Source organism: Dipodomys ordii, unplaced genomic scaffold (genome assembly GCF_000151885.1).
Source record: "Dipodomys ordii isolate 6190 unplaced genomic scaffold, Dord_2.0 Scaffold25, whole genome shotgun sequence".
NCBI classification, from domain to species: Eukaryota; Metazoa; Chordata; class Mammalia; order Rodentia; family Heteromyidae; genus Dipodomys; species Dipodomys ordii.
This window is the reverse complement of record NW_012267241.1, coordinates 126,447-146,259: the sequence shown is the minus strand read 5'-3', so window position 1 is coordinate 146,259 and position 19,813 is coordinate 126,447. Positions and strand designations below refer to the sequence as shown.

Genomic DNA, 19,813 nt, shown 5'->3' with positions numbered 1-19,813 from the left:
TCAGAGAACAACGGGTTAAGTCTGACCAGATTGTCTTTTTTAGGGAATCCAGTTCTCCACCAAAAATAAAAAAAACTCAATAACAGTCTTACTAATAGAATGGAACATTGAAAGTAGAGTGTCAAAAATCAAAGATAAAGTAGACAAATTAGATCAATCAGACTAAGAAAATGTGAAGAGAACATTCAAGACCAATTGGACAACATAAAAAGGCCAAATCTAATCATGGGCATAGAAGAAGGAGAAGAGATACAATCTAATGGCATAGAAAACACATTCAATAAAATAATAGCAGAAACTTCTCCAATCTTGAGAAAGAAAGGATCATTCAGGGACAGAAGGCTATCAGAACATATAACAGGCAAGATGATAAAAGAAACATAGTTCAGACACTAAATTACAGAACAAAGAAAAATGAAGACTGTAACAAGAAATAAGTGATGAGTCACACATACAGACAAATCCACTAGAATAACAGTAGATTCTTCAACAGAAAATCTAAAAGCAAGAAAGCCAGAGAATGATATATTCTAAGTCCTAGACTGAAATACTCCAAGCCCTCAAAAAGAGAGCTGCTGACCTAGATTAATGTATCCAGCAAGGCCATCCTTCATAGTTGATAGCAAAATAACAATCTTCTATGATAAACAAAAGCTAACAGAGGTGGGTGCCAGCTCACACTTGTAATCCTAGCTACTCAGGAGGCTGAGATCTGAGGATTGGGGTTCAAAGCCATCTTAGGCAGGAAAGTACATGAGACTCTTTTTAAAAAAAAAAAATTATTGTCGGGCTGGGAAGTTGGCTCAGTGGTAGAGCGCTTGCCTTGCGTGCCTGAGGCCCTGGGTTCGATTCCTCAGCACCATATAAGCAAAAAGAAAAAAAAATCCGGAAGTGGCGCTGTGGCTCAAGTGGTAGAGCGCTAGCCTTGAGCTGAAGAGCTGAGGGACAGCACTCAGGCCCAGAGTTCAGGCCCCACAACTGGACCCCCCCAAAAAAATTGTCAAGATGATGTACAGAGGGGTTACAGTTACATACATAAGGTAGTGAGTACAATTCTTATCCAACTTGTTACCCCCTCCATGAGACTCTTATCTCCACTAAACTACTCAGGAAAAGCAGGAAGTGGCAATATGGCTCAAGTGGTAGAGTGTGACGGACCAGCTCGGCCGGGGCACTGGGACCGATGGGACAGGGATCTTGGGATAGGTGGGCAAGGAGTCGGCGAAGTGACAAACAGACACAGACTCAAAAGAGTTGCATCTGAGTGTATCTTTATTGAGGAGAATTAACATTTTTATACAGTGTGCGATTGTGACATAGATTCTTTGTTTATTTAAGCACATAATCAATTTTTTTACAGGCAAAGCATTGATGAATTACATGAAAATTAATGACTATCCCACCAACTGTTTAAGCTAAGTGGTGCGAAACAAGTCTAGCATATTGTTTAATAGAATACGTCATCTATTCAGCCTTTTTTATGTTTAATAATTAACAAACCTAAGACAGGGCTGTACTTACATTATACTCTTTTTAATTTTATTTTTATCCAACTAATTTCATCTTTATAAGCTCCTGTATAAGGAAATGGTTTTTGGTTGGTTCAGGAAATATGTTACTAACTTTATATTTTGTGTGAAAATACCATCTATTCCCTATAACGTAAGTTGGACTAAACTTAATCATAACTGTTGGGAGAATCTTTTTCTTTTACTTTTATAATCAGAGGTCCCTTCCTTTTTAGAACTCTCTGAACTACTGGGATAACTCTTTCTAACTTAGTTTAATTTATTGATTTTATCTGTTGGACATATCTGGAAATTTTAAGTCTCTATATTTACTATGCATGAGCTGCAAAACCACTTGTGAAGTTGTAGGAGTTTCTGGAGGCAAAGTCACATCAGATGATAGATTGATTGGGGGATTGCCCACATTTAATCTTTGGCCTTAGTCTTTATTACTTAGAGAAGCCATCTCTATTGGACTGGAAAAATACAACATGCTCTGTTCGCGGATCAATAGAAAAATAGCCAAAACAAGAATAAAGGCAATGAATGTACAGCCAAGAAAAATATAGTAAGAATAAAGGTAGAGGCTATAAAGGTGCAGCCAGGTGTATGGGAAGCCTTGAACCAACACCCCCTTCCTGGGGGCATGCTTCCTTGAAGCTCTTTGTCTGCGATCTCTCACGCAGAGCAGAAGGTGGCGTGGCACCCACTGGTCACAGAAAGATGTCCACTCAGCTGGAAATACCAGGAACCACTGGAAGTGCAGAAACTTAAGCATTTGACCTTGTTTCTCTGGCCAGAGACTATTCATTGAACTTGCAGTCCCTTATTCTGTTGTCGATGTCAAATCAGAAGCCATCTATCCACCACAGGCAGCTTTATGGAAGTGCTCTGCCCACCTGCGCCGGCCTCTCTTTGCTGAACCCAGCTAAGGACTCCTTGCAGACCATCTTCATGGCTGCTTTGCCTGCTGTGATCTCTGCTCCTTTCCAAACGCTTGCTTTGGCAGCTTCTTCTCCATTGTGCCTCTCGGACTGGGTTCCCATGGTGGTTGGATACTGAGCTGCTTGTTAGAGGAGGAAACAAGAGTTGTTCTATACAATGGCAGGCCTGAATTGGCCTGGAGGCAGGACAGACGCTCTCCCAGGTGGGACTTGTCAGGGCACAGGGCAGGCATCCTGCCACTGGGCCCTGGGTCACTGTGGTGAGCAGCAGTCACACTGGAACTTCTCTTTCTCAGAGAACAACGGGTTAAGTCTGACCAGATTGTCTTTTTTAGGGAATCCAGTTCTCCACCAACTTCTGGGGGATGCCTAGGGCTTGAGTCTATGCCAGGCTCCACTCCTGTCCAGAACCTTTCATTCCAAAAGTTTCAACCAAGTGTATGTGGCGTGGCAGTAGAGTACCAGCCTTGAGCAAAAAAAGCTCAGGGCAAGTGCCCAGGCCCAGAGTTCAAGCCTCAGGACAAAGCAAAACAAAACAAAATTGAAAAAGGCTAAAGGAATTTATAAACACTAAATCAGCACTTCAGAAGATATTTAATGGGATCCTACATACTAAAGAGAAAGATATGTACCACCAGGAAAATACAACAAAGAAGAGAAGATTAGTAAACGAGGATTGGGAAAGAAGTATATATCACAGAAGCAGGAAAATGACAGGAAACACACATGCTTTTCAATATTAATATTTTTATTATTGATATTTGATCCCAATTATCCAATCAAAAGACAGTGATAAGTTGCATCAAGAAGCAATTCGTGACCACTTGATGCCTCAAAGAAATGCATCTCACTAAGAAAGACAAACAGTGGCTTAGGGTAAAAGGATAGAAAAATATTTTCCGAGCAAATAGACTCTGAAAGCAAGACTCATAAATGATAAACCAAAAGAGTACGAAGAGATAAAGAAGGTCACTTCATGTTAATAAAGATAACTGTTCATCAAGAGGAGATAACAATTGTTAACTTATGTGTGTGTGTATGGATATATGTGTGTATATGGATGTGTGTGTATATGTGTGTGTATGTGAAATTTAGCATATCAAGTTCATTAAAGAAATACTACTGGAGTTATATGCACAGACAGATCCAACACAACAATAGTGGGAGACTTCAATATCCCACTCTCACCTCCCCCCCCACCAAAATTCACAAAGACACTTCAAAATATACCAAATGGCCTAAACAGATATCTACAGAGTATTTCATTCAACACCTGTACAATGCACACTCTTCTCATCGCATGGAACTTTCTCTAAAATAGGTCATATTTTAAGGCATAAATCAAGTCATAATAATATAAGTGAAATGATCCCCTGTAGTGTATCAGATTACAATGGAATTAAACCAAATCAACAACAAAAGAAACTACAGAAATATTGAAACATAGACTAAACAATCCACTACTGAATGACCAGTAGTCATGAAATTAAACAAGGTCAAAGGAGAGTCATAAAAATTCCTAGAATCTACTGTAAATGAAAAATCTACCAGAAAATCTTTGATACAGCAAAGGCCATAAATGCAAAGAAGAAATTTATAGTATGAGCACCTACATTAAAAAATCTCAACAGATAGCCTAATAATGGATCTCAAGCTTATAGATAAACAAGAACAAGCTAAGTCTAAAATTAGCAAGTGGAAACAAATAATAAATATTAAGTCAGAATTAAAGGAAGTAGGGACAAAACAATACGATGAATCAATGAAACACAAAGTTGGTTGTTTGAAAAAATAAAAAAGATCGATAAACCTCTAACTGAATGGATCCAAAGGAGGGAAAAGCCCCAAATTAATAAAACTTAGAGATAATAAAAGAGATAGCACAACTAATACCAATGAGGAAGAGAAAAGCCATATGAGGATGAAGGCAGGGCTTCCAGCCAAGGAACACTGATGATTGCCCGCAGACAACCTGACAAAGGGAAGCACAGAATAAATTCCCAAGCACAGCCCTAGAAAAGGAGCCAAGCCCAATGACATTGTGATATGGGACTTTTGGCCTCCAGAACTGTGAGGTAATAACTTGGGTTGTTTGCCCTCACAACTTATGGTACTTATGACAGCAACCCAGCAAACTAAAATATACAGAACTACCTCTTTAATCTTCTTTGCCAATATCTTCCTTCCAGGCTCCACTCAAATTCTCAACCTTTTCCAGTGGTTCCCAAACTTGACCTTGAAAAGCACCAGGAAATGTTTGAGTTTCTGAAGACAATTGGAAGAAATAGGGAAGGGCTGAGCTAAAGAAGAAAGAGTGAGTTGGGCAGGACTGGAGCCTCCATGCATGCTATTTTGAGCAGAACAGGTGAATATAGGCCCTGCTATGATGTACTGCCTCACTACAGGTCCAATCAAGGAAAATCAGCCATGAACTGTAATTTCCAAAACTGAACCCAAACCAACCCTTTCTTCCTTTAAGTTGATTATCTCAGGTATTTTGTCATAGTGACAAAAAGCTAAATAACATATTTTTCCTCTCAGCATAAGCATTAAATGAAGAGGAAGACTGAATCAAGGACTATGGTATAGATTAAATGAAATAATCCTCATTTAGGACTATCTGCTTTGGTAGAGACTGGCTTATTAACCTTTGTTGAATGCTAGTAATTAATATAATTCATTATTCAAGGTTTCCACTTGCATATGTGAAGGTCTACCAGGATAAGTATGGTGAAGAGCCAAAATGGGAAATCATTCGATAAGAAGTAAACAAACATGGATGACTCCAAGAGAAGATATTAAATCTTCTGAGAGGTAAAATTTTCCTGGAAAGAAAGCACATCAAAAAGAAAATAAAGGGGGCTGGGAAGGTGGCTCAGTGGTAGAGTGCTTGCCTTGCATGCCTGAGGCCCTGGGTTCGATTCCTCAGCACCACATAAGCAGAAAAAGCCAGAAGTGGCGCTGTGGCTCAAGTGGTAGAGTGTTAGCCTTGAGCTGAAGAGCTGAGGGACAGTGCCCAGGCCCAGAGTTCAAGCCCCACTACCGGACCCAAAAAAAAAAAAAGAAGATAAAGGAAAATGAATGAATCTGTAGATCATCATGTTGAATGAGATTAGCCAAACTCAAAATGCTAAACATTGCATGTTCCCACTCATTTGTGGAATAAAGATATAAAATGATATTATTGATAACAATACTATAGTGGTGTCATAGTAATGGGAATAAAAAGAAAAGGTAGACTATATAGGAAGAGATCAGTGGAAAAGGAAAGAAGGAAAGGAAGCGATACTAATTAGTAAAGAGGACCAAAGGCATTACAGATATCTCTATCTATTTATCTATCTATCTATCTATCTATCTATCTATCTATCTATCTATCTATCTATCATCTACCTATGGACTGTAACATAAATAAATAAATAAATAAATAAAATCCAACACTTAGCCGGATGCCGGTGGCTCATGCCTGTAATCCTAGCTACTTAGGAGGTTGAGATCTGAGGATCACGGTTCAAAGCCAACCCAGGCAGAAAAGTTCATGAGACTGATCTCCAATAAACCACTAGAAAACCGGAAGTGGCACTGTGGCTCATAGAGTGCTTGCCTTGAGCTGAAGAGTGCAGGGACAGTGCCCAGGCCCAGAGTTCAAGCCTCACAACCAACCAAAAAAAAAAAAATCCAACACTTGAAAAATGTGAGGAGCATGATTTTTTGTTGTTGTTGCTTTGTATGTCCCTCCTCCACAGTATAACCCCTGTTTTCACTGTATTTGGTGTTGGTATTATTTGGGGAGAGGAAGGGAAAAAACAAAATGTTTAAATAGGGATACAGGTTGATCCATTACAACAATAAGATGCACAAGATGTTATGTTGAAAAACGAACTCTACAATTTATTGGGGGAGGGGAGTGTAGTTGTGGAGATGGGAGGGAAGGGATGGTAGGGGAAAAACAAAGGAGGAGGCAACAATGCTGGATAAAAAAATGGACTCATTATCTTGCTCATGTAATTGTAACCCTCTGTACAGTATTTTCACAATAAAAACTTACTTTAAAAAAAGAAAAATGTGAGGAGGAAAAGAGCAATGGGAACATTGCAGAGGGTTGAATTTGCTCAAAGTACGATGTGTACATATATAGACATATCATAATGAAGTCTCTTCATATTACAAATATATCTTAAATTAAAAAAAATAAGCTTGGTACCAGTTGGTCATGCCTATAATCCTAGATCTGAGAAGTGTAGCTCCAAGCCAGCCCAAGCAGACAATTCCTCAAGATTCTTTTTTTTATTGTATTTTTTTACTTTAATTTTTATTTTTTTTGGGTCTGGTCCTGGGGCTTGAACTCTGGGCCTGGGCGCTGTCCCTTAGCTCTTCAGCTCAAGGCTAGCGCTCTACCACTTGAGCCACAGAGCCATTTCCGGCTTTTTTTCTTTTTGCTTATGTGGTGCTGGGGAATCGAACCCAGGGCCTCATACAGGCAAGACAAGTGCTCTACCACTGAGCCACCTTCCCAGCCCCTTCCTCAAGATTCTTATCCCCAATTAACCAGCAAAAAGCCAGGAGTGGAGATGTGGCTCAAGTAGTAAGTGCCAGCTGTGAATGGGAAAGGCTGAGCTCAGAGCTTGAAGCCCAGAGTTCAAAACCCAGTAGTGGCACAAAATAAATAGACCAATAGACAGGACTGGAGACAAAGAAGGAAGAAGAAATGATATCTAGGAGTGAGGATATATCTAAGGACTTCGGAGTAAGGGCAAGAAACAACTACCCTTTGCCTAGAGCAGAGCTGGGCATGCAGAAAAGGGCAGGACTAGAGGCATATTTAAGGAAGCCCTCAGCCCTCAGGCCTGTGGGAGTATAGGGATGGCACTGGCAAGTGAGGGTCTCTTAAATTTTGTTCCTTGGATCCTTTATGTATCACATCTTTATCCCAACCCTGAAGCAGGTGCTCAATAGCCATTGGCCTGGACCAGCCAGGATATCAGGCTTATCTGCCAGCAGAACAGGTGTTATCCCAAGCTGCAGTCAGCTCAGCATCCTGTCTCCTTTCTAGGCCACTTTCCCAAGAGCCACATACTGGAGAGGAAGATCTTCAGCTTCATGCTCCCAATCTCCAGGAGCTGCACCTGTTTCTCAGGGCACTAGACCAGTAGGCTTGGTCCCCTGAGGAGAGGGAGGAGAGCTGGCTCAGCGATGAGAACCTTCAAATGCACGTATGAAGACAGCCCAAAGTCAGGCTGTCCTTTTCCTTGACCCAATTTCAAACCCTCAAGTCTCAGGCTTGTATCATCCACACAAAGCAGCCTAGATCTGGACCCTGGAGGTGTGGGCGGAGGAAGGGGGCAGGGAGACAAAGTACAGGAGCCTTTTGTACTTGGTGCAGAATAGAACAGGCCCTGCCTCTCATAGAAAGCAACAGGCCAGTGCTGGGCAGTACACGGCTAAGTACAGAAAGCGTGCTAGGAATTCAAGGGAAAGAAAGAAGTCTGTGGGCTGGATACAGAAAGAGAGGCAGGATTTGGACTGAAGGGCAGGCAGGAAGAAACAGCAGGCAATAAACAACAGCATGGGGACAAGCACAGTGTTTGGACAGATGTCACGTGTGAAAACGACCCTGGGAGAGAAGAAATGCTCAGCTTGAGCGTGGGCTGCAGATACAGGCTGAATATTTGGAGTGAGATTATTACTTTTTTGTTCTGGGGGGGATCACAATCGTTCTCTGCAACGTGGAAGATGGAGAAACCCTCTGTGACAGGCCCTACACCACCACTCCCCACCCTTGCAGGAATGAAGGCCTCCTTTCTGACTTGTTGGGGATCCCATGTGCTGAGAGACCTCAGCTTTCAACTCTCTCCTTGAATTACCTTGGATGAGGAGAGTCCTCTTCCCCAAGGTCATATCCCTTTCAGGGAAGCCCTCATTCCTAATCTAATGCCCGAACAAGCTAGACGTATAATGGTTTAACTCCTCACCCCAAATCTGGACAAGTCTGGAGGGCAAGCAATTCCAGGCCTGCCTATGGGATCAGCTGAGGCTTTTGCTGGGATTATATTATATTTCAATATCACCCTCTGCTGAATCACATTTCCCCCTCCCTTTCCTGGCTATTGATCATTACAGAACCTCTTACTTAACATCCCTCACTCTCAGGCTCAGACTTGCTTTCCAGAGAACTCAATTTGCATTACCTTCACACTACAAAAACACTAAAATAACCAAAACATCTGTAAAATGTCTTCCTAAATCTGATGAAGAGAGAAGTGAGATGAATCCAAAGCCAGAGGCTGTTCAAGGGGCATCAGCCCATCCCACATATTTCTGTTGCCTTGGTAAGAGCCACAGGACCTCCCCAAGGTGGAAGGTCACGCTAGAAACTTACTACTAAAGCCAAGAAGACACTAAGAATCAAAAAGATAAAAGGGACAAAAGGCATGATAGGGTAGGATACACACACACAGAGGCAGAAATAAATCCTTATTCATAAGTAATCACAATAAATGTAAATGTTCTAAATTTTCCAGATAAAAACTAAATTTTCTTGACAAAAACTGTAACTATATTCTGGTTATGATGGAAGAAAGCAAATATTGAAAAGAAATTAGCATAACCAATGTCAACTTTTGACTTACTAAAATCTTTTGAGTAGCTTTTTGTTGGTGGTGGCGGTAGCTGTCCCTGAGCTTCTTTGTGCTCAAGGCTATTGCTCTACCACTTGAGCCACAGTGCCACTTCTGGTTTTTGAGTGGCAAACTGGAGATAAGAGTCTGATCACAGGCTGGAAAGGTGGCTCATTGGTTGAATGCTTGCTTCACATGCATGAGGCCCTGGGTTTGATTCCTCAGCACCACATAAGCAGAAAAAGCCAAAAGTGGCACTGTGGCTCAAGTGGTAGAGTGCTAGACTTGAACTGAAGAGCTGAGAGACAGTGCCCACACCCAGAATTCAGGCCCCATGACCAACCAAAAAAAAAAAAAGAGTCTGACCACGATCCATAGATCTCAGCCTCCTGAGTAGCTAGGATTACAGGCATGAGCCACCAGTGTCCCAGTTGAATAACTTTTTAGTTATTAAAAAATTTAAGGCATCAAAACAGGAAATACCTGGAAATTTCAAACTTTTCAAAGCATATGAGTAAAAATCTCATTACAGAAATTAGAATATATTAAAAATAATGAAAATACCTCTAGTTGTTAGTAGCTACTAGACTTCCAACAAATTACTTAACCCCATTGTGTCTTAGTTTATCCATCTGCAAAAGGAGAATTATAATAGTGTCTGTTGCTATTGTTATAAAAATTCAGTATGTTAATATGTAGAGCAGTTTTATTAGCACAACAGGATTTTTACTTGCTGTCATTGCCATCATCATCGCAGAATTAAAAAAATACAATTGGAGAAGCACATTAAGACTGAAAATAAAAGAGATAGCATCCTACACAGGAAGGTTGAAAAAGAATGACAGAATAAAACCAAAGCATAAGAATTATTTAAATAAAAAGTAATCGAGATAAAAATCAACACAGCAAAAAATCTGGCCACTTAATAAATATTATTAAAATGTAGAAAAGTAAGTAAACAATGCTACAAAATTTTAAAGGGGGATAAAAACTCATAAAGACTATTAGAAAGCATGACAATTAAGTTGATTTTTTTAATTTCTAGAAAAATATAATTTACCAAAGTTGGAAGAAGAAATAGAAAATCTAAATAGTCCTACAACCACCAAAGGGTGAGATTCTCACTTCAAGTTTTTCTGCAAGAAAAAAAACATTAGGTGCAGATGGCTATACAGGTGAGTTCTATTAAATTTTCAAAGAATAGATGAGCTTGGGTTGGAGGTATGGCTAAAGCCAACTTAGCAAGTGAAAGGTTCGGGGTTTAAATTCCAGTAGTGAAAAAGGAAAACTCACAAAAGAATAGATGACCTCAAAAATGCTCACAAACTATTCTAGAAAACAGATAAAAAGGGAACACTCCCAACTAATTTGGTAAGATTAAAAAATCAAAGACAGCATGGAAAAGGACTTTATATGCCAAGATTATACAAGACATGAGAAATAGCATCCTATCTAAAAATAACAAAGAAAATTTCACATGATGTATAACATGAACAAGCTAGATTTTATTTCTAAAATTATATGCTGAACACCTAATTTTGTAATTTTCAGCTTTTACTAGGGTTTGAAATAAAGGCCTGGGGCTTGCTAGACAGGTGCTCTACCACTTGAGCAATGCTCCCCAAGCCCTTTATGCTTTAGTTATTTTTGGAATAAGATCTCCTGTTTTGTCAGAGCCGGCCCCAGACTATGATCCTCCTATTTACACATCCTGTGAAGCTGAGATGACAGGTGCAAGCTACATGTCTAGACATTGGTTAAGAAGGGTAGAATTTTCTCCTGGGATATTTTTGAACTACAATCATGACAGTTTCCATTTCTTGGGCAGCTGGGAGTATAGGAATGAACCCAAACCTACCTTTTTAAGTTTTGTGTTTGTTTTTTGAAACAAAGTATGCTATGTACATATATGTCAGTCTTCTAAGTGCTAGGATTATAGGTGTGAACTCACACCCAGCTCTGTCAATGAAAATTACCAGCTTAAAAAATTAGGGATAAACTATGTATCATCCAACTGATGTAGAAAAATAATCTGATAAAATATCCAGACAAAGATGGGAACCGGTGGCTCATGCTTATAATCCTAGCTTCTCAGGAGGTTGAGATCTGAGGATCGCAGTTCAAAGTCAGCCTGGGCAGGAAAGTCCATGAAATTCTTATCTCCAATTAACCACCACAAAACAGGAAGTGGTGGTGTGGCTCAAGTGGTAGAGCATTCACTTTGAGCTGAAGAGCTGAGGGACAGCGCCCAAGCCCAGAGTTCAAGCCCCACGACTGACAAAAAAAAAATCCAGACAAAGCTTTGTATTTTTTCACACATGCATATATTATATTTTAATCAGTATAATCCCCTCTTTATTCTCTGTCCCTCTCTCTCTCTCTCACACACACACACAAAACTTCTTAACATAGTATGCGTTCATGAAACTTTCTAACCTATCAGAGGATATCTACAATCTTTTTAAAAAGCTAAACAAATATCCCTAATGGTGAGACTGTTTGACATTCTTTTTATAATTAGGATTTATCACAACATGTACAAAAACTAACTCCAAATAGCTACTTAGAAGACTGAAATCTGAGCATCACAGTTTAAAGCCAGATCAGAGAAGGAAAGTCCATAAGACTCTTATCTCCAATTAGTCACAGAAAAAAATGGAAGTGGAGCTGTGGTTCAAGTGGTAGAGAGATAACTTTGAGGGAGGGATGGAGGAAGGAAGGGAGGGAAAGAAGGAAGGAAGAAGAGAAAAGAAAAGAACACTCTCAGAAGAAAGCATAGGTGTGAATCATGATCTTTGACGAGACAATGGCTCCTTAAATATGAAAGCACAAAAATAGATTGTGAAAGAATGGCTGGATATACAGCTCCATAGTAGAGCACATGACAAGCACTGGTGAGACCCTGAGTTGGATTACCAGCACCACATAAAATAGGAGGGATAAGTCACAGAATGAAGAAAAATGTTTTGTAAATCACATATCTGATAACAGATTTATATTTAGAATCCATAAAGAGTTCTCACAATTCAATAATAAAAAGATATTCCAATTTTTAAGTATAAGCAAATTATCTAAATTGGCATTTTCCAAAAGAAGGGATAAACATACACAATAAGCACATAAATTATGTTACAGGCTTGAGGCACGAGTTAGCAGCAGAACACTGCATAGCAATTGTGAGACCCTGAATTCAAACCCCAGTATAGGGGGAAAACGATATTCCAGGGCCAAGCACAGTGGTACAAGCCTGTAATCCCAGTTATGCAGAGGTGACAAAATCCTATTTCAAAGCCAGTCTCAAGCAGATTATGTGCAATTTTCTCTAAAAAACAAGCTAGAGTCAAAAGGGCTAGTGAATGTCTCAAGTGGTAGAACATCTGCCTACCAAGTACAAGGCCCATGACTCAATACCACTAAAACTTCAATACCACTAAAAGAGAAAACAAGAAAGATACTGCGTATCAGCTGGAGGCATAACTCAAGCCTGACTAGCAATTGAGGACGAGGCTTCAAATCCAGTACTGCCCAAAGAAAGCAAGAAATGAAGATGGTACACATAATTAGTTATCAGAGAGATGCACAATCAAAACCATAACGAGACACCACCTCCAACAAAGCACCGTACAGGTCATGATGGGTCAAAAAAACTGGTAATAATGAATATTGCCAATCATACATATTGTGGAGAGATTAGAACTCTCACATACTGCAGAAAGAGTGCACAAGGATGCAGCTTGTTTGGGAAGCACACTGGCACATGCTCAAATGATTAAAACAGGGTCACCATATGACCCAGCAACGCCACTGCCAAATATAAACCCAAGAGACATGGAAACATATGTCCATGCAAAAGCTTGCACGGAAATGCTCATAGCAGTCATTCAGGACAGCAAAGAAGTAGAAGCAACTCCAGTGTCCATGAGATGAAAAATGAATAAACAAAGCCTCCTAGTTCCTCCCACCCCACACAGCCTCCTCACCCCTGTAGGTGTAGACATTCCTCAACTTCCCTTCATGCCTTATCCACTGTCATTTTCCATTCTCTTCCCTCCTGAGTATCTTATCCAACCCCATCACACAGACCAGCAAGTGGTGTGATTGTATTTGTGTATGTGTGTGTAGAGCTGAAGATCCAAACCAGGGCCTTACCCATTCTAGGCAAATAGTCTACCTCTGAGCTACATTCCAAGTCCCATAGATCAGCATTTTCACACACACACACACACACACACACACACACACACGGACATGACAAATTATGTAAGTCTCTAAACATGAACACACTGAGGCCAAAGGAGGATATGCACAAGAGTGGGTGACAAAGGCTCAATAGCTATGTGCATGTGATCACATAAAATAACATTTTAGCGCTCACCTTGAGCTGAAGAGCTGAGGGACAGCGCTCAGGCCCAGAGTTCAAGCCCCACAACCACCAAAAAATAATAATAATAATATTTTATGAAATGAACTCCAAGAAACGTAAGATTTTTTTAAGTTGCTATTATTGGTGGTTTTGTTTTCTTTTTCTTTTGTCTGGCTGGTTTTTACTTGGGAGGGTAAGGAAGACAGAAAAGGTGGAACAAAGGGTGAACAAGTACAACTGCGGCATTCACTAGACACTCTGTGGAAAATGAACTGTACATCTTGTGGGTGGAGATGGGAGGAAAAATTGGGAGAAAGGGAGAGAAAGGGAGACATGGTTTAAAAAGAATTGTACTTAGGGCTGGGAAGGTGGCTCAGTGGTAGGGTGCTTGCCTTGCATGCATGAGGCTGGGTTCAATTCCTAAGCACCACATAAGCAAAAAAAGCTGGAAGTGGTGCTGTTGCTCAAGTGGTAGAGCACTAGCCTTAAGCTGAAGAGCAAAGGGACAGCACCCAGGCCGAGTTTAGGCCCCACGACCGACAATAGCAACAACAACAACAACAAAATCTGTACTTAGTAGCTGACCCATGTAACTGTAACCCCCTATATATCACTTCCAAAATAACAATAAAAATTAAAAATTAATTGATTTATTTTTCATTCCATTAGTGTAACAATCTTTTTGAGCTTCTATTAAGTACTTCATATTGCTCTGTCCTTGGAGAACAACAGGCCCCTACTCACCACGTTTCTACTTTGTTTTCCTTGTCCACTTCACCCCTGTACCTTGGCAAACAACCTACTAAGGAGAACACTCAGTTCCTCCCTGTGCTCCTCACACCTTGCTCACTTACTTTCAGCCCCTTCCTTCTACCTCTACCTGTGCCGTGCAATATTCCTCTTTAGGATCTCCTTCAAACACTTCTGTGAACCCTGAACATACTGATTCACTATGGCTCCCTCCTCATTTGGAGTCCTTTGCCTATTCCTTCAGGCATAGACCATATTTGAGTTTTGTGTCTTTCTGTCTTTCCAACAGCCCAGAAACTCCCCAAGACCCTGACCTGAATCAGTGCACTTCCAGTGGTGCTCAGCATATAGTCAATCTTCATTAATATGAAGCAGACATAAGAAATGAGACCATCAAGGCAAATGTCCCAACTTTGCTCCTCCCTTTTCCTCCTAAACCACACAGCCTGTGCTTTCTCCAGGAAAGGTAAAATACTTCCCAGGACATTACACTGCTCTTCCTTCTTCCTTCCTAATCAAGGTTGGTCCCCAGAGTCAGACAACTCAAAATCAGCCTTCTCAGATATGCCCCCACTGCACAACTCAAAGAAGAGGCCAAGGGTCCAAAGAAATTCTTATTGGAAGAGCCCACCAACTCCATGTCCCAGGAGCTTTGCTTCTGCAGCAGCTCAGTGGTGCAGCCTTCAAGAATCTCTGAGCTCTAAAGTGTATCTACTTTCTGAGCCAAGTTCTCCTCACTCTTGACTGGGCTCTAAAAACACCTATATGAAGCAGAGATAACTTTCCTTCCCAGTGGCTTCTTTCAAGTCAGTATGCTGCTCAAAAATCACATGTGGCTTCCTATGGTAGAATAACCAAGTTCACGCCATCCTTCCCAGTCTTCCAAACATTTCATTAGAGGCTCTAGCTACTGTTACATCTATGTGCTGCTTTCCTACATTTCTCCTTCATTCCATCCTGGAGTGTGCTCCAGTACCCATGTGTTTGTTGTTCTATTTCTTTGTTTCTTCCAAGTACTATCCCTGCACACACGTGCACACACACCTGCCCTAATCTTCAAGCATTTCTTCACTACCTATATTTACATGTATTATGGGTCAGAAACATAGGTGGCCCCCAGGGTACAGCTAGAAAGCAAGCAGTAAACCATCTCAGAGCTTGACATTGAGAACAGACTTTCTCATCCTGGGCCTACTGACACCCAGGGCTGATCATTCTTTGTTGCAAGAGGTAGACTGCTCATCTAGGATCTTCCTAACATCTTTACCGTCTTCTTCTGGATGCCAGTAACCCCTGTTTGACAACCAAAAATGTCACTTCTCATTGTGTAGGGGCAGAATTGCCCAGGACTAAAAGGTGATGGACTGAAGTATCAGGGGAACCTGTTGTTACAATCCATTTCAGGGGATCTGCCAGACCAGACGCTAGGAAATCTAATCCAGTAATCTGTATATCAATGGCCTCCAGGAGAAATCCTGGTGCAGTGTTGCAGTCAGGTCAAAACATCCCTAAGGTCAGCTCATGACGATGAAGATGTGTATCAGGACTGATGAGCAAGTGCTGTGTATAAGCACTGTGACAAAATACAACTGATGTGGAAGCCATAGGCCAGTCAGGACTTGGAACAGCCTCCCCCTCCCTGCCAACGATGGACTAAGTGCAAGTGGGCTCTGGTGTGGGAAAGACGAGAGGGGCCAGTGCCATATCTGTACCCTTCCACCCCTGTTCCAGCTCTCTTCAGTTCTGGATATGCAAGTTCACTCTTCTATCCAAATCTTGCTCTTCTTCAAGGCCCACTCAAGTTCTGCCTCCTCCTGGCAGTCTTCCCTAACTTCTACATCACTGCCTCTCAAGTAGTTCAACACTTGATTCTTATCTCATTTATGGCCTTCTATTTTCCCAAATTGACTTCGACCTCCACCTCCCCCAGCACCAGGACCACTCCTTGGCTTCCTGTTTGTTTTGTTTTGTTTTGCCTGTCCTATGGCTTGAACTCAGGGCCTGGGTGCTGTCCCTGTGCTTTTTTTTTTTTTTTTTTTTTTGCTCAACACTAGCACTCTACCACTTAAGACGCAGCACTACTTCTAATTTTTTTTCTGAGTGGTTTATTGGAGATGAGACTCTCACAGACTTCCTGACCAGGCTGGCTTCGAACTGTGATTCCCAGATCTCAGCCTCCCTAAGTATCTAGGATTATAGGTGTGAGCCACTGGTGCCACTGGTGCCCAGCTCATCATTGGCTTCTTTATAGCACCCAGGCTCCCTTCAGAGATTGGCCCCAGGCAGATTTTCCTTGTTTGGTTGGATTTCACCCAGTCTCTGGAGTGAAGCCCGCAAGGTGGAATCTAAGTAATTTAGAAATGGGGTCTCTGGAAAAAGGAGAATGGAAAACAACTGGTACAGACAAGACAGATCATCTGGCAGGCTTGCCACAGGTTAGTAGTGTAGTTGGCTTTTGCCCTGGCACTGATACCTAACTGCTGTTGTCCAGGGAGGAGTCCCTGTAGCCCCAGCAATTCTGGGGAGGCACCAGTGGGGACAGCAACCCAATGCTCCCCCAGTGAGGAACAGATGCCAAGACAGAAGCCATGGAAGCATGCTGGTTCTGACGTTACTTGGGAATAGGGTAGGGGGAACAATAATCACAAAAGAAGGAGACAGATGTGATCAGATCCAATAAGAGACTCTGCAAATGTCCTTTAAAGACCATGTGCTCCAAGGATGAACGCTCTCTGGAAAAGCCAAGGGCAGCAAGTGGCTGGGAATAAATGTTTGGGACAGGAGGTCTCATACTCCCCAGCTGGGGGGCAGTTTATAAGTAGGAAAACAATCTGCCTTTTTAAATTTCCTACTAGAAGCAAGACTAGCAGCAGCAACCCTGGCTCTCCCACTCTCTGGGCAGGCCAGGGAGTGATCATATGATAGATACTGACGCCATAAGATGGAAACAGAACTGCTCCATTATTTTTGAGAAGTTTTGAGAAGATAATAGGATGCTTATGCAGCTGGAGATGCATTTTCTTTCCTAACAGTCTGTGAAGCTGGGGAGATACAGCTGCAAAGGACAGGCCTCCTGCAAGGGGCCAGGGAGGACTCTTCTATGCACCAGAGGCTCCAATACAGCATCAGCCTAAAGCCTAACCCCAGTGCCCCCAACCAGGCAGAGTAACCTGCAGTGTTACCCTGAAGGAGGCATTTTGGTATTTCCCTGTATCTTCTGCACACAATAGACAGGCTCTGCCTGAATTTCTAAATGACAACTCCTACTGCCCTTTCTGTTATGGAGTTTGCCCCTGGCTGAGGTCAAGGTGAGAAGGGCCCGACTTCTGTATCATCTCTGCCCTTTGGTACTAAGGATGAGAACCAACCATCTGCTTCCGAAGGAACGAGGCTGAGAGTTTCACAGATCCAGTGGCTGTTCGATTGCAACAATTCATTATTCCCTCTGCATCGTCACAATCCACTACCACCACCACCCACACACTAACCCAGCCCTCCTGTGGGTTGAAAAAGGCATCTCCACCAAGGATGCCTACAATAATTTAAGACTCATCAGGTTAAAAAAAATAAAAATAAAAATAATGCTCAGGGCATTCACGGGAATTTACAGTCAACGTGGCTGCTTGGAATTCCAAACTGCTCCCCATTTTTCACAGCAGAGCAAAGTTGTCGCCCCCCGCCCCCCCCCAATCCTCCCGGTCCCCAGCTGCATGAAGCAGGAGCTAGAGATGCTTTTGGGGAGGGCCAGGAGCCTAGCCTGCCGCGGCTGGAGTGCTTGTGGCTAAGTGGAGACCCCACACAGCTCCTCACTGCTGGTGGGCGCTGCAACCACAGCGTCGGCCACTTGGGCGATCGCCGGTGGGCTCCGCACATGCCACCCAGCCTCTGGGACTTTCTTACCTCTTGATGTAGTTCCTGCCATACAGGATCTGTTGCAGCAAGGTCACCAAGGCAAAAGCGCAGATGAAGATGAAGAGCAAAGTTCGGTTCCCCAACAAATCTCGGCTGGCCGAGGGGTCTGCGTAGCGCATCCTGGCGGCTGGTCGCCGGGGATGCGGGATGCGGGGCGGCCCGGCAATCACGCGTTGGGTTGGGGGCCCCGGGGGGCGCACGGTGGATCAGACGTCTCACGGTTAGGAGGTTAGGCGGGCGGGAGGACTTCGCGGGGCAAAGTTTCCGGCTGGCGCAGCCAAAGCCAGCAGCATCCGCACGTTGGTGGAGCCGCGGCGACAGCAGGGCACAGCCGGCCAGGGGAAGCTCCGCCGCGGTCCCAGGCCTTTCCCTCGGCTGTTTGTACCTCTGGGCGCCAGTGCCGGGCAGCGGCCGACGTCCCCGCAGAAGGGCGACTGCAGGTGCCCCCGACCCGGGGGGCGGGAGGGGGGTAGGCGGGGAGCGGCTCCTCCCGCTAAGGTGGCGGCCAATGGGGAGCCGGGCCGGGCTTGGCCCGCCGGTGCGCTGGGGTGCGCCGCGCACCGCCCCCTCCAGGCGTGCTCCAGATCGCCGTTGCCGGGCGCATGGGGCTCGCCTGGGGCGGGCTGCGTCTGATCTTCCGGCCCGCGGCTAGGGAAGGGTGGCCTCGGGTTCTGCGGCTGGAAGGTGAGGGTCTAATGACAGGTGGCCCGTGGAGAGGGGCAGAGGGGGCCGCGCAAAACGCGGGGCTTAAACGGTGGTATTAAAAGAAGGGCAGGACGCGGGGAGCGGAGTCTGCAGAACTGGGCTTGCGGGAATGGATCATGTATTTGCATGCAGCGCGCAGGGAACTGAGTCACCGCTGTGGCCGCGTCTTCGCGCGCTCCTAGGGATTTCAATGGAGAAAGCGGAGCAAGGTCAGCCCGGCGGCCCTTCAAGGACGGCGCGCACCGCTCTGGCAAGCTAATGGCCTTGCGGGGCTGCCGGCCCCGCGCCCTCCCGGAGCCCAATTCGGCGAGGCAGACCTTCAGGGGCTGCTGGCCTCCCTCCCCAGGCCTCTTCCTCCTCCCCTACCACAGCTCCTTGCTGTCCAGCCGTTCGTTAGAGACTGCTGTCCATCACCAAGGCAGGAACCCAGTCTCATCCTTGGAACCACGCTTAAGTCATAGGTCAGGGTGTCTGCCGCCTTAGGGTACGTTGGTCCCCGAAAGTCACTACGTCTGGAAGCACTCTGTGCTTCAGAGTGTACGCCAAGGAGAATAATCACATGAGAAGGCCTGACCTCTGCAGAAAACCTCCCCCGGAGAAATGCCACCCCTACCTTGCTCCAGAACTGCCATCCTCACACATCATCTCCCAGCGCCTGGAGTCAGGTGTTTGGGGGCATTCACGGCTCATCCCTGGCTGGACGATCCCAGGGCTCCCTACCCTAGGTCTTCCACACACACACTGGGAGGTTCCAGAGTGAAACTATTTTTGTGTTCAAAACCCATACCTCTTCAAGAACAACTTTACTTGGAAATACCCAGCTTCCAGTCTCCTCGAACTTGGCATTTGGTAATTTTCTCCTGGAATTGGAAAGACCAAAGAATACACAGCAAATTCCTGCGATTAGGACTCCATCAATTATTTGGAATCTTGTGCTATGTTAATTCACAAATCCAAGGTAGATCTTGTATGTATTATTTAATTACCCGAAAGGTCATAAGTGTGGACTTTTAA

The 19,813-nt window shown here is 43.6% G+C and overlaps 1 protein-coding gene across 3 annotated transcripts in view; it reads right to left on the bottom strand.

The window, feature by feature from the left end:
* St8sia5 (ST8 alpha-N-acetyl-neuraminide alpha-2,8-sialyltransferase 5) overlaps positions 1-18,232 on the bottom strand; it is a 59,292-nt gene extending 41,060 nt beyond the window's left edge. For 2 of the 3 annotated variants that reach the window (XM_013014874.1, XM_013014876.1), the window contains exon 1: positions 18,083-18,213. In XM_013014874.1, the coding sequence (XP_012870328.1) occupies positions 18,083-18,213 (131 nt within the window). Of the gene's footprint in view, positions 1-18,082 lie in introns of all 3 variants that reach the window. The other variant, XM_013014875.1, reaches the window with a different exon arrangement.
* Positions 18,233-19,813: the final 1,581 nt, after the last annotated feature.